The sequence below is a fragment of the Anser anser genome (genome assembly GCF_964211835.1).
Source record: "Anser anser genome assembly, chromosome: 2".
Lineage (NCBI taxonomy): Eukaryota > Metazoa > Chordata > Aves > Anseriformes > Anatidae > Anser > Anser anser.
Genome location: NC_139721.1, coordinates 40,928,044 through 40,952,671, shown reverse-complemented (window position 1 = coordinate 40,952,671; position 24,628 = coordinate 40,928,044). Strand labels below are relative to the sequence as shown.

Sequence of the window (24,628 nt, the reverse complement as noted above, 5' to 3'; positions counted from 1 at the left end):
TTGTCCCTGAAGCCTGAATGCCACACCTACAGGTGTGGTTTGTGCATGCAGAAATATATTGCAGGGATGTGGTGGGTTGACCTGCTAGACGCCCACCCAGCTGCTTACTTACAGAGCAGGGGAAGAAAATAGGATGAAAAATTCTGTGAGTTGAGATAAAGACAGGGAGATCCCTTACCAGTTACCATCACAGGCAAAATAGACTCAACTTGTGGAAAAGTTATTGAACTTAAAAGAGACACAAAGACAAATTAAAACAGTGCCTTCCCCCACACCCTCTTTTAACAAGCTCAACTTCACTCCTTTGTTCCCAACAGTTCCTTCTCCTCCCTGACGCGTGGCACAGGTGGATGGAGAATGGGAGTTGTGGTCAGTTCATAACAGCCTGCCTCTCTTGCTCCTTCCTCCTCACACTTTTCCTCTGCTCCAGCATGGGTGCCCCTCACAGGCTGCAGTTGCTTCAGGAGAAGCTCCTACAGGGTTTGTCCTTCAGGACATACTCAGCTGCTGTGGTGCGGGGTCCTCCAGAGGCTGCGGCGTGAGCTCACACTACTGCTCTCCTCCTTCTTCTCGAACCGTGATATTCAGACTGCCGTTTCCATTCTCTTTTTTTTTCCTCTCCTCTGCCTATCTGGCAATTTTACCCTTTCTTAAATATGTTTCCACAGAGGCACTGCCAGCTGGGCTGATGGGCTCAGCTGTGTCCTGCAGTGGCTGTGTTGGAGCTGGCTAGAACTGGCTGTGTCTAGCACAGGACAGCCTCTGGTGTCTTCTCATTGAGGCCACCCCTGCAGCCTCTCCCCCCACTTGCTAAAAACTCCCAGTACTTTGGAAAATAGTTTTATGTAGGATTGATGGGGAAACGAATGCTATTTTTAGTATCACCACATTTTCACTTTAACCGATTTCCTTCAAAATTGTGTATAGTTGTTTGTTCTGTCTTTTTTAATTGTTGGTTTGAGAATTATTATTTTGAAGTTTTACTTTCCTGACAACTTTTGATATATGGGTTCAGTCCACACCTAGAGCAAGCAGCCTCCAGGGTCTGGCTCTGAGCTGGAAAAGCCTGCATACAAACCTAGAGAAAATTTACTACAGTGACTTTGCAAAAGAAAGCATAAAATGCTAAGAATACTTTTCTCCCTGTTCATACTCTGTTGTAGACTAAGCACAACGTTCTTTCTTTAATTTAGATTTTCTTTAGGAATATGAAAATATCCATAAATTCTGATATGTTTTAACGGAATGTTTTATGTGTCTACCGGACTATACCATTTTCTCTTTCCCCTGTTAGGTAGCAGGGAGAGGTGTTACTGTTTCTGCCATTGACTTTATGGAAGGTGTCCAGCTGTGCAGCTTACAGAACCAAGCAGTGCGGATGGACCCTTCTCCTGTACATGGTGCCATATGTATAGCATAGCAATAAGCTCTCATGATGGTGTTTCTCTTCATGAGGTAGTGGCAGGGGCTCTGTTCTGCTCAGGGTTGCTGCACTCTCCAGATAATCCCTTGATTTCTATAAACTCCTTGCAGCAGCTTCAAGATGTCAAAAGCACTTTTTGCCTCAGAAGAAATGTGCTAATCATGGAAATGAGCCTGAAGTCAGTGGGTATGTTTATGCTGCACATACTTCACTGGAATATAAAGATTCCAAATTACCTAACAGGCAAGAAGGAGTCTAGCTGTGAGAGTACAGAAGTCTAAGTTTAGCTTACCAACACGCCAAATTATTTCAAGCTGTCTTGCCAAGGCTGGCAGTGTGCAGACTGTGTGACATACTTGAGCACCCTACAGTTGTCACTGCCTGTGAAGGACTGGACTTGATTAGTGGCTAATAAGGACTCCTAAATTTTAACTTATAAGGCTTTAGGAGAGCAAGAAACTAATAAATATTAGGAAAACACTTGTGAGAGAGATCACCCAGCATGCTCAGCCACCTGGTAACTGGCATTTGTTAGCATATTCCAGCAGTGTGTCAATTACGTTTACAGACTGATGAGGTGGTATCAGATCTTTTAGTTGCTGTGCCCCAAAACCCTTTATCATTAGCTGCCTATGAAGAAAAGTCCCAAAAAAGACAAGAAATATTCAGCACTAATAGTCCCTGTGGTCCCTGCATGCTAAGTTGAGTTGTTGGGTTTTTATTATTTTTTATCTACAGTAGATTTTATTCATAGTTTCCAAAATAACTTCTGAGATAATAACAACAAAATTCATGTAAAAGCCATAGTTTGGAACTGGGGGAGAGGCAAAGCAAGACTTGTTCATATTAACTTGAAATGAAATTATGATCACCATTCAGGTATGCCTTTGGGCCTGTTTAAAGTTATGATCAGGATTGCTGATCAGCAGAAGTATCTCAACAGTATATCTAACAGTTAGATTTGCTAAGGCGGACATGACCTTGAGTGCAAGCAGAGCCAAACCATTAGGCAGGTGTCTAGTACAGACCCCAAGGTTCTGCTAAAGGCATGCACAATAAGCTAACCTTTTGGCAGTTGACCTTGGTCTTGCACACTGAATCTGAATCACCACTGGAAAAAGATTAGGAGTCTGTTGAATGAGTAAGATTGACTGTAATTGATTTAATATATATAATGTTCCTAGGCTTCCAGGGCAAAGATGAGTTGCTGTGGAGAGATAAATTAAAGAAAGAGCTGGAAGTTGTCTCATCAGGAAGTATCTGTAGAAAGCAGCTGCATGGGAGAAGCTATTCTTATATATGCTAACGTTCTCTAAGCTTTACTGAGCATGCTAAGAGAAGTACTATGAAGCATAAATCCCATTTACATCTCAATGGGGAAGTGTTCCTGTCATCCCCCACACTGCATTACCCCATCCCAGTATGCAGCAGGAGAAAGTTAAAGCATATGTTGGAAAGTGAAATGATGAAACCCTCTATATTACCTTGAACATCCTCAATTATAATTGTAACCACTGACAAACACTGGAAGTGGGAACTACAGGAGACTCACCCTCGAAAACTTTCACTGCCACGTTTGTAGGTAGTGAATGGTCTAAACAAAACTATAGAAATAGAGTGTTTCCGTAAGGTGCCTCTTCTGTCTGGACACCATCAGTGGCAAGTAAGGAAAAAAAAAAAAAAAGAAAAAAAATCCTTTTCTGACCTCAAGCATTTTGTTTCAATTGCACAGAAAGACTATAAGCAAAGACAGCTAATATAAGACTAACTTGCTAGTGGGGGAAAGTAATAGAATTATCTTACCAACATGCTTATGCAGAATAACCCTGGAACCTGTTCATGACAACAAAGCCACAAAGCCTTAGATTACAGGCAGGTAGGTTAAGATCACCATCCTGCATATTTAGGGGGTTAGACCTGGCTGCAGATATTAAGCTAGTGGTATTTCCCTCTTCTGAAAAAAAAAAATGTGCTGGCAAAGACTGTGTCAGCAAGGATCCTTGTACATGAAATGTTCCTAGCCATGAAGCCTGGTCTGCTACAGAAAGCCATCTGGAGACAGGCAGAGCTGATTTTCAGTGACCTTCTTTAGTTAGTCCACAGCACAGGCTCTTGAGGCTGTGCGGATGGATCCCAGTATGGATGCTTCAGGACAGTGCTGTGTCTTACCCTAATACCCCACACCTGCAGTCACCAAGGGAAAAAATAACCCAGTTGAGGGCAAGAGTTTGGATTGTTATCCCTTCAGATAATAGTAGAGTTTCATCTGTAGGTTTCATCCCACAGTCTTGGTCAGAGAATGAGACCCGTAAGCGCGAAACACACACTGAGAACCTGGACACACAGTCGCAGACATGGCCAAAAACTGCCCCTGGAGCATGCAAAGTGTCCTGACTACTAAACCACGTGTGGCTGTACAGTATATATACCATGTTGTACCTTGCCATGTTGGTGCATGGCAATAAAAGAATTAGTGCAGAAACCCATAGACTATTGTTGGGCTGCCTGCAAGGCCTCCACAAGTACTCACAGAACAGCCTTGTAAAGGCTGTGTAAATATAGCAAATCATTTTCTGAAGCTGGAGGGGAGTAGTTGTGATATACTGTTTCCTACAGGATTAGGGCCTGAAGGCGAACTATGAGTGTTAGAGATTCTTGGCTTTGTTTCAGCGAAGCACCTGGAAGCTTGGTTGCATATATTGTCACTTCTCCAACTGGGTAGGAGGCTCATAAAAATAGGTTTCCTTTAAAAATATTTCAGAGTTCCAGATCCCAGGCAAAGTTGTCATTCCCAGATGTCCTGCTGTGCTTGTTATTCCTGCTTTTAGCATGAATTTACTCTTGGAAATGGCACAATGAGTACAAGTTTAAAAAGGAGGATGAAGCAGAGAGAGAAGCAAAGGCAAGCATTAGATTTCTGAAATCAGATTTTATGTCAAGGAGCACTTTCTCTAATCAATTCATTAACTTGTAGTGTTTTCAGCTGACCTGAGGTATTCTTTGCTTTATTGTATAGAGACTTTATGGACCAATGTGATTAGATTAAAAGTAGTTTGTGATTCTGAGTTAGTTTTCAAAGGCACTCAAATACCAATCAGGAATAAGATAAAATTGACATGAGAATGAGACAGATTTTTTCATTTATACTCAAGTCACAGGTTTATATTGTGGGAGCAGAAGGAAAATACAAACCAGTAAATTGTATATGCTGCTTAGATATTGAATTGCTCTCCTCAAAGTTAAATAAATTTTACATGTTTGGAAGAGCTATAATGCAAAGGCAGAGGTGTCAGCAGGATACAATTAAGTTGTGATTGTCAAGCAGAGATGTAGCATGGAAAGCCCTATCTGTTATGAGCAATTCTATTTGGATTACTCTTGAACAAAACATTTCAGTCAGATTTCTCACAAATACCATTGAGGAGAACTTCATTAGCACTCCTGTAGCTATTTGAGCTTGTTTCCCTGAAATAACATCACATTTGTAAATGTATCCAGCTCTGTATACATTCTCTTTTCCCTTTGTTTGCTTTCACTTGTGAAAGTCATGTTAGTGGCTTTTATCTTCTCTTTAATGAGCTGTAGTTTGTTGTGGTTTATTATGAATTATATTTACAGTACCAATACATACATGCTACACTCTCAAAATGAAAGAACTTCTCTCATATGGAGAAATGACTTATTTCCAGGGAAAGACGTTATTGTTCAATCAAGGCAATTCTGCTCTGCGTTTCCAAATAGGAAGTGCATTACCTCAAGGACATCTGAAAGTCATTTGTGATTGTGAAGTTGTCATTCCTTCATACAGTTAATACAATTAAGTAATGCTAAACTGTTAACAGAAAAAAAAAAAAAGAAAAAGAAAAAAGAAAAAAGAAAAAAAAAGAAAAAAGAAAAAAGAAAAAATATATATATTAAATTGCCTTTTTCACTCAGAACAAATTCTAACTGATTCCTAACAGAAAGTTGTGCTAATACAATGTTTTACTGGCTATTCCCACTATTGAGACTATTGTCTGTAGGCTAAACTACAAAGTAGGTACTCTCTCAATTAGTTGTTATTCATATTTTTTCAGGTGTACATTTTAGAAACAAACAGAAGCATCACTTGCCTCATGTAGTATTTGAAGTAAACTTTTTCCTGTTCAAAGCCAGTGTTTCTTTCCTCTTCAGGGCAGAACTAAAGAGATCAAATCACATCCTGTGGAAACAAATTGAAGGTTCAATGTTTCACAAGGCCAGTTTAGGAATTTGTGTTTTCCCAGACTTTTAATAGTCTGTAATGGTTGAGTATATACTTTTTGAGTATATATTCACTGAGAATGGATAGTTAATCTTGATTTCCAAAATTAAGACCCTTAATACAAGACTCTGAAATATGAGACTGTGAAAGACACCAGAAAGCTGCGCTGGTGCCTGAAGAGTCACTGCTGAGCTTGAAAGGAAATCTGGTGCTTGTTCTTTATGAACTTGGACTCCACAAAGCTGACTCCAGTCTTGTCTGCTCATTTCTGAATGGCAACTAAGCATTCCCAACTGCTGAAGTTAAACCATCTCCTTTGTCACAAATTATTTGTCTTCCCTTACAACTCTTGAAAATCCTGTCCTTTTTTCCTGATGCCATTTTAGTGCCTTTAAAGTTTTGTTTTGATAGTAATTATTTTGAAATATGGACAGGGAGATTTCTATGAACACATGCTTAAAAAGGCATTGATATGTTATAATTAATTAATTATCCATTCAGTTCTACAGTAATTCAGTTTATTGCTAACCATTCCCACTGAATCGTTTATATTATTAAATTTATTTATTAGCAATGGTGCCTTATTTTTAAATTATTTTTCTCATTATTAATATTATAAAATTTTAATAATTATTTAGTGCTTGGTCTCATTAATAAAGAAAAATGGATGGTGCCTATGAAGCATTTATTCTTATCTTAACTCTATATCTCTAACACCATTAACACAATAGCGCAAGAGTAGACACATAATACTTTAAGCTGTATTTCTTTCTTTTTGTGCATTCCCTTGTCACCATTTCCCTCCTGTATTATGTCAGTATCCCTGAGTTTGTTCTGTAAAAGCCAAAGATGTTTCCCTATTAATGACTATTTAAATAACTGACTTACCTTGCTATTGTACTTGCCTCTTCCTGTCACAGAAAATGACTGTGAATTAATTAGCACTAGAACACTGGAAATTCCTATGAATTTTAACATTTTATCTGGAACATTCTGTGCGCATTAATGAATGATTTTACACCTCCTAATGCAAAACTGATGATATCTGTACTAACCTCTGGGGGAGCGTGTGAGGTCATTACAGTTAGATTTGCAAAGAAAATGTATGGATTTCTCTCTCACATTATTATTTTCTGTGCTGATAATGCTATTGTTGAGCTCTTGCTCAGACTGGTTCAATTGTATTGAAAGATTCTCTTATCCTTTATCCTATTTATCTACTTTTCCAAACTTTTAATTTCATAAGGGAAATGAACTGTGTTTTTTCAGAAATACTTAAAGCATTCCTACAGGAAAACAAGAATCTACATTTTCAGGTGTTACTGTTGTCTCCAGAGATAATGGTCACTGAAAGGCAGCCCAGCATGAAAAGCAAATGTACACATCAGAAATGAAAATACAATTTATACCATGTCTCCTTCCTGTCTTACTCGTTGATTGCTTATTCTTGGTGTGAAGGAGGATTCCAGAAGTAATGTTAGTGTTTTGGCATACAGACATCTATGTAGGAAGAAGAATGATGATGTTTTATGGAATCCTAAGTATGTTTTGTGGTACTGCTTACATTTTTATAATCTTATTTTTTTAAAAAGGCTTTTTAAATTCATGGATTCATAGGAGCTCACAACATAATTAGCGCCCTGCCAGTGACTGAGGGAGAAACATTGGCAAAAGCAATCCATCCTGAAAGCAATGAACCCCTGCATACTACTTACTGAGCAAAATCTTACTGGATTAAGCCAGGTGGATAGCTTAAATAAATAGACTTTTTTTTTTTTTCCTTCAGAATCAGGCATCATTTCCATAATCTACATTTTTCTGGTTTATTTTTATTTTTTTCAGAAGTGAAGGGTAATATATATGTGGGTTTAGGTTTACTATTTATTTATAAAATATGCAAAAAATTTATAATATTTAAGTATTATATCCTTGATAGTTAGTTGCTAAAGAAAGCTATTGGAGAAGGAAGAAAACTACTATGCATACACATCCAAAGGTTGTTGAAATGATTAAACAGCTTTTAACAGCAGACAAAAGAAATGTTTTCTTCATTTCAGTTTTATTTACTTCACTAATTAGCTCAAAGTTAAGGAACTACTTAGAAATCAAGTAAGCTGAAATGTCATTATCTTTTATGGTCTATGAATTCATTCATTAACTGTTTATAAAATTTGCTCTGTTAATAAACCAGTTTTAAGTATAAAATAAGCTTGATACATTTTTTCTCCGTATACAGCATATTCATCAAAATTTTATTTGAATAATAAATACATTTCAAAGGCTGAGTTTCTGCATTTTGGTTGAATTTTCATTTCCATCCAAAGCATTCATACAGGTCCTAAGTAAATAAAAAATAATAATCTAGTAAAGAAGAATTATTCCTTTCAACAGAATGCTATATGAGTTAAGCAGTAGAATAATTTTTAGAACTGTATCACCACTTAAATGGGAACGTAATGTGTATTTTTGGTTATGGAATTGTCACTTGTGAATGTAAGTAACAGATTAGTTTAAAAATTAGATTCAGTTGCAAACCAATTTTTTTTTTTTTTTTACTTACCAACAGCAGTCAAACTCACTTTAGGAAGAATGAATAGTACACACCCAAAATAAGTACAGAAAGGTTTTTGTAAAAATAAATTTTTCACTATTTTTGTATTTTCAAGTGAATAGGAGTTATTATTATGAAAATAAGATTGAAAATCTCATGAGGAATATTTTTGTATTGAATACTTTTTATAAAAAATATTTGATAGGCATTTCAGAAACGTTTTAATCCAGGGCCTTATAAATAGGCAATTCTGTGATATATGGGCGATACAAGGGCTATATGAACATTAATTCATAACTCTTTACTAATTAAATCTGTACTCAGAATTTTAATTCAGTAGAAAATTCCAACATTTCTAAAATTAATTTAACCTCCAATTGGAAGAAAATGAAGTGTTGACATTTTCTACGTATTAAGATTCTGTTAAAATGTGGTGAAAATATCAAAATAGGCGTGGTTTTTTTCCCTCAGCAAAAGTAAGGTAATTAAACTTTGATATAACAGGAGTTAAGTTAATTTAAGTAAGATTTAGATATATGCTTACATTTTTATTGATTTAGTGTACTGTATATGGAACTGTAATTAAAAAGTAATTAATGATTAATAATTAGTTAGAAAGGCTTAGTTGCTTTATATGGAACTTCTTTAATGACTTACTAAAATCAAGATAATCATATTCTTTAATACAATAACCATAGCAGATTCTGTTAAATCGCACAGTTGACAGAGTTACCCATTTCTGACTTGCTCAAAATTGTGAATTAATGAATTTGTTTCAAACATAAAACTGCCAAGGAAGCATTTCAGAGTATAGTTTGCTAGCCGCTCATGTTTGTGCATATCTAACATGCCAGTGTGCTTGTAAGGGCAATGAAATCTCAGTAATAGAGTGTCCACTTCTCATTTCTGGCTGAGCTAAAGGAGAAGGAAGAGATTTTACAACCTGAGTAGCAAAGAGTGCATTTAAATCCGCAAGGATGTCACTGGTTTCAACCAAGTGCTGACATACTCATTATGCCTTAACTGCATCTCCTGTTTCCTCCTAGGTCTTACTGCTGCAGCATCTCTTGTATCCCTGGCTTGGGCTTTGGCTTCCTACCAGAAGGCTCTCCGTGACTCCCGTGATGACAAGAAACCCATCAGTTATATGGCTGTTATAATCCAGTTTTGCTGGCATTTCTTCACCATTGCAGCAAGGGTCATTACTTTTGCTCTGTTTGCCTCGGTTTTCCAGCTGTACTTTGGGATCTTCATCGTGCTCCACTGGTGCATCATGACCTTCTGGATCGTCCACTGCGAGACAGAGTTTTGCATCACCAAATGGGAGGAGATAGTATTCGACATGGTTGTTGGGATAATCTATATCTTCAGCTGGTTCAATGTCAAGGAAGGAAGGACACGCTGTAGGCTTTTCATTTACTATTTTGTGATCCTTTTGGAAAACACCGCCTTGAGTGCTCTCTGGTATCTGTACAAGGCTCCACCAATCTCTGATGCATTTGCCATACCAGCACTGTGCGTAGTGTTCAGCAGCTTTTTAACAGGCATTGTTTTTATGCTAATGTACTATGCCTTCTTTCATCCCAACGGACCAAGGTTTGGGCAGTCGCCAAGCTGTGCTTGCGAGGACCCTGCAGCTGCCTTCACCCTACCCACAGAAGTGGCAACAAACACTCTTCGGTCCATCTCCAACAACCGGAGTGTCACAAGCGAGCGGGATCAAAAATTTGCAGAGCGGGATGGGTGTGTGCCTGTGTTTCAGGTGAGACCCACTGCACCGTCCACACCTTCATCCCGGCCACCAAGGATTGAGGAGTCGGTCATTAAAATCGACCTGTTCAGGAACAGGTACCCAGCCTGGGAGAGACACGTGTTGGACAGAAGCCTGAGGAAGGCGATCTTAGCATTTGAATGTTCCCCTGCTCCTCCACGGCTACAGTATAAAGATGATGCCCTCATCCAGGAGCGCTTGGAATATGAAACCACATTATAAATGAAACAAAAACACAGCTTGAAGAAGCTCTGGCATTACAGTCCCAGTTAAGGGTTGACGGTAGGGCTGTAGGGATAACTAAACTGCATACTACAAGTAGAGCAGCAAGCTGTAGTGTTCTTAGTCTGGCTACCATCATGATTATCATTTGATCCACTGTGTGCAGTCTGTCTGCAGAACACTGGTACAGCAGCATCACCTGAAAGCCTCAAAAAACAAACAAACAAACAAAAAACACTGACCCACACATAGAGATCAGTTACTCCAGCTGGGAAAACTCACCCATGTGTCATTGCTGCTATGAAACTCTGACTGCACAGTACTTACAAGCAAACCAGTAGGGAGGCTCTGACCAGAGCTTTCAACTTTAGCCAGTAGTGCATTTTATTTTAGAAATGAATTATTGATATTTGCATAATCAATGGCAAAAAACAAACAAACAAATAAACAAAAACTTCAAAAATAACAAAACTGTAGCACGCAATGTTGCTGTCATTAAAACTGGTTTCTGCGAAAAAATAGGAGCATAATAGTCTTCAACATCCCATAAATACACTATTCAGGTTATAATAGGTTTGCAAAATAGTTCTTAATTAAAAAGATACATCATCATCTTTGTAAGGTTATAAATGGAAAATAAACTAAATTCTGATTAATTAGCTCATAAACATTGACACCACCAGAACTGTTTGTTTTCTGTGGAATATCAAAGTCTTTCTAACTGCAATTTAAGTTCTTTATCTTGCTTTTAACAGAAATTCTATGCAGCTCACTTATGGTTTTCAGGAGAAATAAGGAGCTCTAGCACGTAGTGACGTAAATTAAATGATAATCATGATTCAGTGTTCAATTTGCAAAAAAAAATATATATATGTAAAAGAACAGGGAAGTATAGTTTTCATATTCTAAACTTTTTGAAGGACCCCATTCAGATATTTCGGAAGAAACCACAAGGAGATGAACACACTGAAACTTCTTTCTGTTTCAAGACTGTGAATGCATGATTCAGTGTGTGAATGTATGCAGGGGTGACAAGAGACTGTGACATGCCATACCCTTCTAGTGCCAAACATTGTATAACTGCAAGACTGATATTGCCTGAGGGACAGATAACAAGTGGCACGAGCCGTACGAGACCAAGAAGCAGGAAAGAGAGATCCAGTTCTCAACGTGTAGAGACAGCTCTGTTTATTCCCATCCAAGGTGAAAGTGATGTCTTTTAAAGGCTTTCAGCCACCTCTTAGTAAGTATATTCAGTGAAGTATAATATAACCAAGCTATGTGGAAGACCCTCTTCTGCCTGTTCAAGACTTGTTTCCAGATATGTCTAAAAATTACATTGAATCTCTTGTAATAGAGTGCTTTTGCTGCAAGCTTTTGGGTTTTAAATACCTCCCTAAATCTAGTCAATGGTATCCTTTATGTTAAAAGTATCCCCTGATGGTGCTTTCAGATGCATTAAAGGTGCAAGTCAAAATTTGATAGTATTTTTTTTAAAGCTGGTGCAGAGTGAAAAACTCATGAATTATTTCAATATTTTTGTAAAGTAAAAATATGATATAAAAAGGTTACTTTTTATAAACCTCAAATCTTTTAATACATTTCATTCTCTTTATAGCTTAGATTTTAAGAATTGGTCCATGAATTTTATCAACTAGCTTCTGCAGGTTGATACAAACCTGGTTTTCACATTATGGATTTGTTTTGCAGTGTAATGCCATATGAAAGCCTACATGGGTACTTTTAGAAAACTCCATAAACTGTGGATCCTGCTTCTAATGAAAGTGACTTGTAAAGACACCAAGCAATTCCATAAGAAACAATTTGCTATAACTATTTCCATCCGTTTTAGGAAATCGAAGCAGAACTGAAGAGTTACTGTTTTAAATGGCATTGTCAGGATGGAGAAGACCTGATGGTTGGTATTTTAATCTTCACTGTCAGGTATATTCAGTGTAGTCACTGCTGTATATGCTGCTGGGTAAATTTCAGTCTTTCCTGTTATTAATATTTGTACTATGAAAGAGCAGAGGTTACACACCTTTGTTTATTTGTATGCGTTCAATTAGCCATTTTTAATGTTGACTTTTTTTATTAGTGAAATGTTCAGTATCTGTTGATCTTTGCTGGGGCGAGTTCTTCAAAACAAAACATCTGTAGAAGTGCAGAAATCTGCAAGCCTGAAGGAACTTTGTGCAGATCAGAAAACACCCATCTTTGAAGGGTTTCTTAGGTATTTTCGAATTAAGCAGTGGCCAGCTGCCTCTATAATCACATTTAAATAAAATAATTCTTTGATAGTTCAAACCCAAAGCTTTGTACAAAGTGATTGCCCTTCTCACCATGCAGATGTGTTTGATTGTACAGAGAAAAGCTCTCGTGTTTTGTCAAAAAAAAATAATAACATATCACTGCAAGGACTGTTAAAAAAAGATTTGGGGAGAAAACCCTTTGTCCAGACAAATTCGGTAGAACCTTCACTCCAGAATCCAATGCTGGGTCGCACAAAGAAATTGCCGTTTTCCTTTGCAAACAAGGCAAATTGTAGGCTTTGTAATCCAAGACGTGAGGGTTTCTTTTGGAAACCATTCTATAAGTTTGCTACTTCTTTAGTAATTAGGAATGCGAACATGAGTGAGGCACCATGGGCAGTGCTCTCACTCCACATGGGCTCTTGTGTCCCTGTGGTACCTCCTGGGGAGAGGGGCAACATCACAGCTACCAGCAAGCCTTGTCCTCTTCTGATGTCCTTCTCATCCTGTCTCACTGTTCCTTGGAGCTGTAAGCTCTTTGGTTGGGGCTAACAGAACTGAAGAAACATTGCTTAATGCCGAATTTAAAGGGTTACAGTCTGGAACAGTGCTTGCACTGCACGGTTTCTGAAGGTTTGTGATGTTTTTGTTTGATTTTCTCTCATTTGGTTTTGGAAGGAAGGACACAAAGGCATTATTGGTTCATTTGTTTGTTAATATCTACCATTTACTTTCCTTACCCTGCCATCATTTTATATTTTTTTTATTTTTTTAGTAATGCTTGTAAATTTATCTCAAGCAAACTACTGCAGGTTCTGAGTGCACAGCGCCGCACGTGGCAGTACATATACACAGTGGCAGTATGCATGCACAGTGGCAGTACACATACACAGCTTGTCTTCTGAATGCAGTCTGCAAGGGGGAGAAGTCATTTTATACAGAGTCAAAAATCTGTTCTCCAAAATCTTGCTATGTTATGTTCGTAATGCCAGTGATACTTGCGCTGAGAACAGGACGGCCATTGTAATCTTAATGCTCAGATGACTATGTGGATAGTTTCCTAATTTGCTTTGCTGTGAACAGTAACCTTAAAGGCTGTAAGAATTTTTATAGAGCTTGCCAAGATTAAACATAGTCCACACTGAAATCCCATGATGGCCTTATGGACAGTTAATAATCAATATGCACTATTCTTTTTAACGCAGACAATTTTAAGGTCTATCAATAAAGTCCAATTAAGACAGCAATAGCAAAAAAAAATAATAAAAATTAACTTCTGTTTTTGAAATAATGAAAAAAAAAATCAGGTCTTTTAAATTCCATTACAGATTAACAGGAAAATTAAAAAGTTCATAGTTACATTCTGGTAAATAAAAGCAATCACGTCTCTTTGTTAGAAGCAAATATCATGTAAGCATTGTCCTAATGAACCAAAAAAATTTGCCAGCAAATCTGAAGGTAACTTATGTGATTAAAGACTTGGTCCTAAAATTTTGAGAGCTGTGAATTTTTATGCTAAAAAAAAAAAGGAAAAAAAAAAGATAAAAGGCAATTTAAGTAGTAGTTGCTACTCTAATTATGTAAAGGAGACATAATGCATACCCATGTTCATTTAGAAAACATATAAGAAAATGTAAGAAAACTTTTTGTCTTATTTTAAAAGAAGTGTTATTTGTTCTATATTAAGATAATCTTTTTTAAAGAGTTATTTGAAAATATGTGCAATACTTTTTTTTAATGCAGTTTTAATAATGAAAAAAAACTAATTTCCACTTTTGTTTATGTCAATCAAAATATGCTTCTCGTGCTAGAACAGTGTTTCTGTGCTTGGGTTATTTGGGCTTGATGGCATATAAATGCTATTGTCATTGGCAAATCAACAAATTTTCTATTAATTAATTTCTATAGCACTGGGATTAGAGAAAATTTTCCTTCCAAAATTAAATGTTAGGCCTCAGCTGCCTGATTTTGTAGAGTTTTAAGTAGAGGAGGAAAATTAAAAATGTTTTGGAGCTGCGATTTTTAATATATGAACTGTTAAACACTTTTTTTTTTTAATATATGATAATATCATCAATATATCATTATATCTCCAAAAGAGCAATTCATGGGTGGTGTTCAAACTGAAATTGCTGCTATTTTTGGAAAGGGTCTCCCAATCACTCTAAAAACCAACATGTTCATTTACTTTTTATTGGCCCGCAAATATCCACAACTAGCCTGTTGTATTTTTAGAACAGTACATTACAAAATTTTAAGTATTTGTGACTTGAACATACAATTCCTTAGAAGCCTTAAAAACGGCACTGTACTGAGTTTTAGTTGGCTCTGCCAGTGATTCAGCTCCCAAAATCACCGTCCTTTTTCTGCTCAGCCCCTGAAGTCGTGTAATCCAGAGTGACTGAGATGCTGTGATTTAACTCTGCACCCCCTGCACTGCCTGCACAATGCCAAGGAAAAGACCCCAGCAGGTTGCTGCGGTCCTACTGCTGCCTCTCTTGCTCCTGTGCGTGGTGGGAAGCAGAGTAAATTGCATTTGTGCATCCAGCTAAACAAGCGTAGTTAGGTTGAGGCCCTACAAAGGTTGCGTGATGAAAATAATCACAACACGTGTCCATGAATTTACAAGCTCAACACTGTAATTACTAATTCTGCAGTGTAACAATGCAGAATGTGGGAAGAATTGTCTAAATACACAATAAGCCATTTAATTTTGCTAATTGTAGCAATTAGACTAGCTTGCATGAAGCCCGTGCTCTCAGCAGAAAGCCAAATGGAGTAAGTGGCAAGCAGCCATTTATGTACCAGAGACATTATGTTATGAAACCCTCCCTTGATTGTTTATAGAGCTAGGTCTTTTCATTACAGCATTGAATCCATTCCTCTTTACTCTGATAAACCAGATAAAGTTCAAAATTATAATAGATTCTTTTAAATCTGGGAATGAAAAAAAAAAAAAGCATCAGATTACTGCAATTCACACGTAGTGATTTTTTTGAAATACATTCAGTCGTCATTTCCACTTGGCTTCAGATTGCTGAGTGATCTGCATCCAAGATGATTTCTCACATCTGGTATGAGCAGACTTCGTAATGGGAGAGATGGGGATGACCTCACAAGGTCTTGCTCACACAAGGTTAGAGGAATAGTGTCGCTGATTTACAGATCACTTGCAAAACTTTTTTAGCATGTGAGCAGTCCACCAGGATCATCTGTAAGCCTGTTTTACCATACTGACCTCACTGCAGGTGTTTGGTGGGATTTCTTCACTTTCACACTGGTATGACCATGAGAAAAAAATACAAGTGAATAATTGCATGTACACTAAGCAGTGCTACTGCAGCATGAATCAAAACATTTCTTCTTTTCTCCTCCTTAGTTCAAACATTTATGAATATATCCATTCTGACTGAGTTGCCATTGCGTGATCCTTTTAAGGACACTGAGAAATGCCTATGAAACCACAGTTGTTTCCAATGATCCTTATACAAACCAACTACTGACCAGCACCTTCATTAAAAGGAACTTTTCCTAAACACATAAGCTTGGCTCCTGTACTTATATTTTGTTCTGAGTGCTTAGCATCTAATTCTTATGCAGAGAGTCGTATACACTCGTTAGTAAGCCATGTGCCTACTCTGAATCCTGGAGCAAATAGGACAGATACGCAAAATGCAGGGGGAAAAAAGCCCTCTTCAGCACATTTAGCGGGTGATTTGCATATGCTACAGATGTAAGAGAGGAGCTTGCATATAATTTCAATAGAGTTATAGGTGCTGTATGAATTGATAGATATGTGCAAGAAATTGTGAGATAAGTGGCCAGCCAAGATTAAGGTCAAATCTAAACCTCTACATGCAGGGCACTGTAAGATAAAAACAACCAAAAAACTAAAACCTAACCAAAACTCTCATTTCCAGGAATAGTTAAGCTTAAAAATGCAATGGATTTGTCAATGAAACTACACGCTACATTCGTAGAAACAAAGATGTGACTGCTATGGATACAAACATCTGTATCTGTAGATTTCAGCCTTGTATTTCATATAGCTTTGGAAGCAATTGCTTTTGGATTGTAGTTTTGGGCATGCCATAGCCCTAGGCATGCCATCATCTTTTCTACATGAGGAGTCAGTTCTTCTATAGGCAAGGCCACATCCAATTCACCCATGTGTGATTTCCTCACCATAGAAAAGCTGCTAATCAAATGTCCGGAAGAGCCCTCAGAGATGTAGCGCAGTGCTCGGGCAAGACGCAGGCTGTGTTTGGGTGTTTGAGCCCTCTGGTGGCAAGGGCTGGGTGTAGTCCCTCAGTCCTTCCCCAACCTCACGCACCGAAGAGCCCACAGAGAGGAAAACCACGTGCATGGGTTGGATGAAGCCACAGCACACGGGGAGCAGATAGCTGTGCCATACCACCAGGACTCAGTGCAGGCACATCAGCGGCCTCAAGTTAATGCTGTGATCCTCCAAACTGCAAGAACCAGAGCTCCTGATTTATTTATTTTTTCATGTGGAAGGTTCACGCACCTAAAATTTGGCTCCTGGCCTTGGTCAGAAACATCTTGGTCTTCACAGCTCAGCTTCTGTCTCCCACCTGTGCCCACCAGTATCCTTCAAGCTGGTATTCTTTGAGCTGATTCTTGAAGCCTGTCATACCTGAAGGGCAGGGGTCCTCTGGGGTGCTATGAGATGGAGCTTTGCACAGAAATACTCACAAATGCTTTTCCTGCAGTAGGCTTGGAGCAAGTAGAGACTGAGGGGAGAGCCAGGCTCAGTTATCTCTTCAGCTAGCAATGATTCATATCTCTATCTACTATCTCTCAGGGGAAGGCTATAGGGCTGCACACTACTGAGGAGAAGGGCATGCTCACTCCCTCTTGTGTTGAGGCTGTTCTCCCTCTTTGTGGAAAACTTAAAGGCTATGCTGTGCAATGTAGACATACTTCCAGTGCTTTGATGTATTCAGTCCCCTTAGTGTGGAGGACTCTGAAGTTGTTGCACATGTCCAGTGCCATTACCTGTCCAGCCAGAGTAATGTCCACAGCAAAAATTCAGGGCAGATGCAAAATCCCTCTGCTCACCTTCCAACCTGACCAAAAGCTGTATGAACATGGTTAGCACTGTGACAAAGCCTGAATCAATACACGCTGCCTTCAGTCAGGTCTCTTAATGCACTGTCTGCTACCCTGGCCACGTTCACCTGGTTTCTTGTGGAAGCTCAGGCAGACTTCATGTGTGCACCAGAGCTACACCACGTGGCCATCTCTGTAGCTTCCCGAGCCCGTGGTGCACTCTCCTTGTGATCCCATGTCTTTTGCAGAACAAAGTTCACTTTGGGCAGAGTAAAGGGCAAATTGGCTGTATGTAGTTTAGGGATGCATGTGGAGTAGACACAGCTTCTCTGGACAATACGTATGAAATGAAGTAGTGTGCAAATTGCACAGGGTATGACGTACACAAGTAGTAAGATAAGTGTCTACAGCTTGGAGCATGCTGTAAAGAGTACTCTTTGTTACAGTGTTTGCTTTTCCCATAATAAAAATAGTACCATCATGGCTCTTACTTGAGAGCAAATTTACAGTATCAGATGTGTTTACGTATATATACACACACATGCAATATATATACATGTGTTTATACTCATGTATGTATGTATATATTTGTGTGTATAGTTGTGACAATGAGTCCTGAGATTCTACTAGGAATCATATAGTTCATTTAAATTCTATAACTAAAGAAAAAACATCAGGAGCACCATCATCAAGGGTAATCAAGTGATAAGTGCAAAAGGAAAAGCACATTATCGGAAAACACATTCCAGTCATTATTGAAAACAACTTTGAGATGCATTATGTCAGTAATTTAATGAAAAGTTGTGGAGGAAAAAGGTCTAATGCTATGTTTCATCATCTTAAATATTTTGGTAAAAGAATAGAGTAAAAAAAAATAGAATTGTATCAAATAAATAAGGATTTGTCACAGTAGAGAAAAATAAAATCATGTAGGCAAATGACAAAGGGACTGATTAACCCTTTGTTTCATTTAATGTTGGTTATATTTGTTTCACTGAGTATCAGTGTTATTGATGTCAGTAATTTATCAAGGAAATAACCTGTAATAAATCAGCATGGTTTACTTGAATTTGACTAAAAACACTGAGAAGAGTGTTTGTTAGCCAGCATACATACAGTTGCCTGATACATGCTGTCAGAAGGACAGATTTGCTGGTTCATGGATTATGTACTGAAGATAAATTTCAGATGCATGCATTTGATGATAACAATACCTCTGTCACTTTGTACCATGAATGCACAAGAGCTATTTCTGAAATCCTAATTACTGTTGCTTTTTTTCAGTATGCATTCTGCATTATTATCTGTGTATCCCAGCTTGTTTCTTAACTAATGTTTGATAAGAATTAATTTAACATTTTATAAAGCTGAGGAAAAGATTACTAGCCAGTTAACCAAAGGCTTTTGTTTTCAATTGTGTGATACACATAAACATTTTTTAAGCTTTAAAAAGGTGTAAAGCCCCAGTTCTGCAAATCCCTTGCTGAACACAAAAATAGCTCATTGGTCTTCATGAAAGCACGGGTTGTATTGAAGCTTAACTCCTGACCCAACCATCATTCAGGTATTCTGTCACTCATTCAGCATAGCACTTGGAAATGATTGTAACTTTCCCACAGGACCTGATTTATAGACAGATACAAAACTAACCATGGTGGCTGTCTCAGATGAGTTCAGAAGTGGCCACTAATCTCCCCCAACGTCATTCCGGCATCCCTGCTTTGGGACACACAGAGGAGATACCTCACGGAAGACATCCGCGGGATTGCCACGATGCTCTGGGCAGGGTTTAGCCTTCAGACAGCACTGCACAGACAATGAGAAACCTTCACTTATCAGCAGAAAGAGAAACTGCCACCAGTTATAGCTGCGCAGTGCCAGCATATGGTCACATATTTGTGGCTGCTATTGATTCCTCCTATTTCATTTTATTGGAACAGCTTGGAACTTGTCAAGCTTTCCTTGGGTTGATTTGCAGTTAATTAATTCAACAGACATTTTTAATCTCGCAAATTTGTGGCTTGTAATATAGTAATCAAGCTCCCGTGAGCGTACGTTAATCAGCTGAGGGGGGAGAAAACCCTGGTTAGCTGCGTGCAGCGTGGTGCCCACACTGCAAAGGGACATCTACAAGAAAGGCAACATTCATCCCAGCTAAGCTCTCATCGTTCATCTAATGAATCATTCATCCATTTGATTTGTCTTGGATGAGCCAGGAGTTGTATTTAAGGAGGATTGCTGGGGCTGAGACAGCTCTAGGTACTGTTGGTGGGGATCGACAACTCCCCATCTGGTCACCTGTTTCCTTACCAACCAAAGAGTCATTCTGCCCAACAGCAGCCCAGTTTCATTTCTGAAATGACCATACCTCTTGTGGAACAGTTCCTCCTGGATAAATGACTATATAAAAAAACGTATAACACTAGGACACTAGAAACCAGGTGAATGAATGGAGAAACTTTTTTTTTTCTTCATTGCCTTTAACATACAAGTGGATTTTAGCTACTTTGATGTGAAGCACAAGGGAAAAAAAAACTTAATGTCTGCAGAGGATGCACACATGCGTACATTAGCTGATGACTAATCAGTATGTACTTTTTTATTGTGGAAGCATATCCACTGGTAACCTCAGCAGGGAGATCAAGAAGACTTGAAATCTAGGAAGTAAGTGATTCCTCTGGTCAGGGTTAAGAGGCGTTTGTGAAACACTGTGGAAAAGCTGCTCCTGTTGTTTCCGTGAATAAAGGGAGGAGCAGAGTCTTTCAACAGGAAAAACAAAATCAAATGCCAAAACACTTTTTATGGTGCAGTTACTCTTTTCTCTAGTAACGATGTTGGTTAAGAAAGCTCTAGGCATGTTACGAACTGTAACATACGGGGAGACAGCAAAAGACACTTCATAGATATAACTGTTGCTATTGACAGGAGATGTTTATTAGCAATAAGATAAAAAAGTGTCTCAAAATAAGGCCTGAGAGACAAGGATTTTTTATGGTTGTTATGTCAATGATTGTTAAATCTAGAGATCATAGATCTTTATAATAGCTTATAGGTCAAAGATTTTTTCTTTTTATCGGTCTTTACAGAGGATAAATCTCAGATGGCTTCCACAAAAAACATATCACATAAAACAGTCTCATAAGATGGGTTTTCTGTGTATGGAATATTGTATGCTCAGTGTTGTTCAAGTGCTTGTACATTTTTTCATGATCTCAGCTTCTAATGCAGTACATGCATAAGCTAATAGTGGATTCACAAGTGCATCTTCCTTTAGTTCAGTAACTCCCCACATCAACTTGCTCATTCATGTACAGGTCAGGAGCACATATGTGGTGGGGAGAGAGGTGAGTGTGCACTTGTAAAGGTGCAGAGCAGATGAAAAATAAAGATGGAAACCAGTAGATGACATGGTAAAAGCCTTATAGTTAGGGAACAGCTGTGAATCTTTAGAGTAGGTGAGCCCTCATGGTATTTCTTCATGCTCAGGTATTCTGTCACTCAGCTCATCATGGAAATCACTGCTGAAGGACTTTCAACTGTATTATAAGTTATTATTTTTTGCTTTTTTAGAAGTAGAAACAGTATCACACTGACTCTCAACAGAAATCACTGTGCAGGCATCCATAAGCTTCACGCATGATCTGTAAGTGTAGCGTGTCATAACAGTTCTGATTTCTTCAAAGATCCACTTAAACAAGTTTGCAAGATGTATTAGATATTGTTCTGATTTTCTTCCTTGCTTCCATTTTCTTCCTATGCTTATGCATGTCATATGCAAACCCCACTGCTGAGAGAAGATGACACTCAGGTTATAACACAGATTTTTTTTTTTCTCATGTAGTAGTACAAAACACAAAAATTCATTTGCGTAATGCCTAGCTATTGAGATAAACTCTATAATTAGAGAAGGAAAACCAAGTTAATCGTGCAAATATTGAATTCATTTTAGCCAGTGCAAAACAGGAAAAAAAAATAAAGATAGCTGTCATATTTTGCTGTTTGACTCATCTTGCTTCATAATTCCAAAAGCTGTGGTATATGCCCATAATAACCTGAAATTGAATATTCCTCGTTTCTGAGATACTGGCAGAACAGCCACGAACTGGGGATCCCATTAGATTAGCAGGCACAGATCTCCTAGCAAGCACAGATCCACTGTGTTTCTTCTTTAACCGGACTGCAGTTCCTTTAAATCAATGGGAATTGATTCTCAAGGGCACAAACTGCCCTCTGTGTAATTTGTTCTACATGATGGGACAGATATTTTGCTGTCTATTCTTTGAGTTGTGTATTATTAACAAGCTAATGTTTATTCTAACAAATGAGCATCACTGTATTTTCCTGCAGGTGCCTTTCCATGTATAAGGCTATCTCAGCAATGGAAGCTGGCTCTCTTCTTGTTCCCATGTTCATTACCTGCATTTTTAATCAAATGCTAATTTAACAATTGTTTGTCATGCTGCAGATCCGTGCAAAGCCCAGTCTGACTTCTGGATTTGACCCAGAGCATTAGCAAATGTGAGAGTCACCTTCTCACTGCAAGCATTGGACATGGATACCACTGAGATGCAATAAACAAAGTTCCTTAATGTGCTGATTTTACAGTAATTTTCCAGGGTGCAGTTGTGCTTTAAAACTTTGTGCAGCTCTCTGCAATCTTGTTTTATTTCAAAATAAATAAATAAATACATAAAACAAAACCAAAAGACACAGCAGCAACAACCCCCCATCCAAAAAAAAAAAAAGAAAAAAAATGAAATTGATACACACACACATAAAAAACAAACAAACAAACAAAAATCTTTAATTGCTCTTCCTCATTGTATATTGTTCTTATGGAATTTGCTATGTGTGAGGAGAATGTTAGTTAATTCACATCGGAACAGCCTTTCCTCTCTACACATCCCAAATGGATTCTTACAAAAACCATTAATAAACTCCGTAGCAATTAAAGAGCGTACTCTCCAGTCATTATATGAAAATGTACAGTCAGATAAGGCTAACTAATTTGTACATGCTTCCACCTTTCATCTCTTAAGGTACACAGCTCAAAGTTTGTTCTTCAGATCATCAACCCCTCATTAGTAAAACTAGTGAGCCTTGCAAAGCAATTTCATGTGAGACAAATGATCCTGAAAGACTCAGACTTGGTAACAGTTGTACAGTTGTGCTTACAAAACCTTCTTGAATGGTCTACAGCTAAGCAAAAATATAAATAAATAAAACAACAACAACAAAAGGCACTCTCAAAGGACCGATAAAGAAATTCTGCCTGGTGAACATATCAATAAGTCACACTTACACCAGCATATTGGACAGGAGCATTCATTATACTGTGATTTGCCTTTATTATAGACAGTTTATAGTCATAAAGGGCTTGCTAGAAGGTCCTCCATAGCAAATAGATGCTTTCACCTTTAACAGACTCCAGTAAGCCCCAGGAGTAAGCATGTGTGCATTTCGCTTTCAAATTTCACAATGCCTATCCAGATGACATTTATTTTTAAGGAATCTCTTCAGTCACTATTTTACAGCTCACTTGTACTCCACTACCAAGTGAAGTGTCAGTCATTGTCCATGCAATTCTGATTAGGCTAAGTCAAAGAAAATATCTGGGGAGGGAATATCAGGCTTTGTATTAAAAAATAGTCCACTGGAAATAATAATAAAGCATTTCTAGGTCTTCCAATTCCGTGAGTCACTGGATGAGTCCAAAACACCTGGCTGGGTTCCAGAATAAATTTAAATAGCTGTTTAAATTTTCAGATGTCTTATTAAGGTATTAATAATATTTTAATATTTTATATGAAAAAAAGTATCCTTCAAAGTACACGTTTCAATTTCAAGAAAAATCCATATGTCACTAAAGCCTAAGTCATTGGGCTTTCAGGCAGCAGGGGAAAAAGTGACAAGCTGGGGAGGCAAAATTTTAATCTAAGCTCAGGCAGGAGTCCCCCTGGTCCGCCCACCAGTCTGCCACGCCAGCCCTTCCCAACACTTGTGCATCCTACCTTTCACGACTGGCACCAGTGAAAATTGATCTAGCACTCGGATCCCAATCAACCCCATCTCAGACTTCAGTGCTGGATCCCACAAGGCAGGGACAGGGGCACCTCAACGACAAGAGGGTAGGGTCAGGCAGGTACAGGCAGATCCTCTTTCATTCCAGTTTCTCCAGTGGCTGCCACTGACCCAGCTGACCTGGTGATGGGGAGAGGGTCTGCCTCTTCCTGGCGCAGATGCTGCCTTCGAGTGCTGAGACTTGTGGGTGGTGTTTGTAGCCTACCACTGTGAAAAGGAAAGGCAGCGAATAAAAGTTATAAAGCAGTGAAGGATTAGATGAAGAATTAAATACAAAAACACTGAAACATCAAGCTGGATGCCTAGTCCTTAGAGGTTAGTGCTAAGAACAGAAACAAGTTTATTAGCTGGTGCAATGCAGTCCTCAAAGATGCCAGTTGCAGTTTTCTGTCCTTTGTAGATTGATATGCAGAGGGAAAAACAAAGGATTGCCTTTACTGTTGTTTCACACGAGGAAAAACATTTTTCCAGCTGTTTCAAAGGTGTGCCTTTTAGCATCTTGGGTTTTATGAAGGCCTGAAAAACACTTCTCTCCCCTCCAAAATTAGGCTACCTTTTTCTGCTTAGGTTTACATAAAACAATAAAGCCTTGCCTTCTCTGAGAAACTGAGATTCCCACAATCCCCCTCCCTCCCCTCTTCCCACTCCCTAAAAAAATATAACTGAGCAACTGAGCAGGAGCCCCTGACAAGCATTTTGGGGGAAGCTGCAATACCACACTGCCCCAAGAAGTCTTGCTGCACTCCAGTGCTCTAGTTTTCCCCTTAGTTCTGTGACAAAAGTAGGAAAAATTAAAGGCCACGATGTGCAGAGTGTGCAAGGGTAATTGGCAACTACTGGTGGCTTTACTCTGCCATCTTATTTTTTAGGTTCAACACACTTTGAACATCAGTGATTCCTCATTTTGGGCACCAGAAATGAAGTTGGGAAAAACCACACATTACTTTTGAAAATCATCACCAAAATACAGGAAGATTAGAAAGTAAAATCAGGAAAGAAAGAAAAAACTTTT

General features: G+C 38.3%; 2 protein-coding genes across 3 annotated transcripts in view; one reads left to right on the top strand and one right to left on the bottom strand.

Annotated features, from left to right (window-relative positions):
• XKR4 (XK related 4) overlaps window positions 1–24,623 on the top strand; it is a 232,904-nt gene extending 208,281 nt beyond the window's left edge. The window contains exon 3 of the mRNA XM_083823753.1: window positions 9,264–24,623. Within this exon, the coding sequence (XP_083679879.1) occupies window positions 9,264–10,210 (947 nt within the window). The 3' untranslated portion in view covers window positions 10,211–24,623. The remainder of the gene's footprint in view (window positions 1–9,263) is intronic.
• LOC310894059 (DGAT1/2-independent enzyme synthesizing storage lipids-like) overlaps window positions 23,625–24,628 on the bottom strand; it is a 36,155-nt gene continuing 35,151 nt past the window's right edge. For both annotated transcript variants that reach the window (XR_014579534.1, XR_014579535.1), the window contains exon 10: window positions 23,625–23,823. The gene's annotated coding sequence lies outside the window, so the exon portion shown is untranslated. The remainder of the gene's footprint in view (window positions 23,824–24,628) is intronic.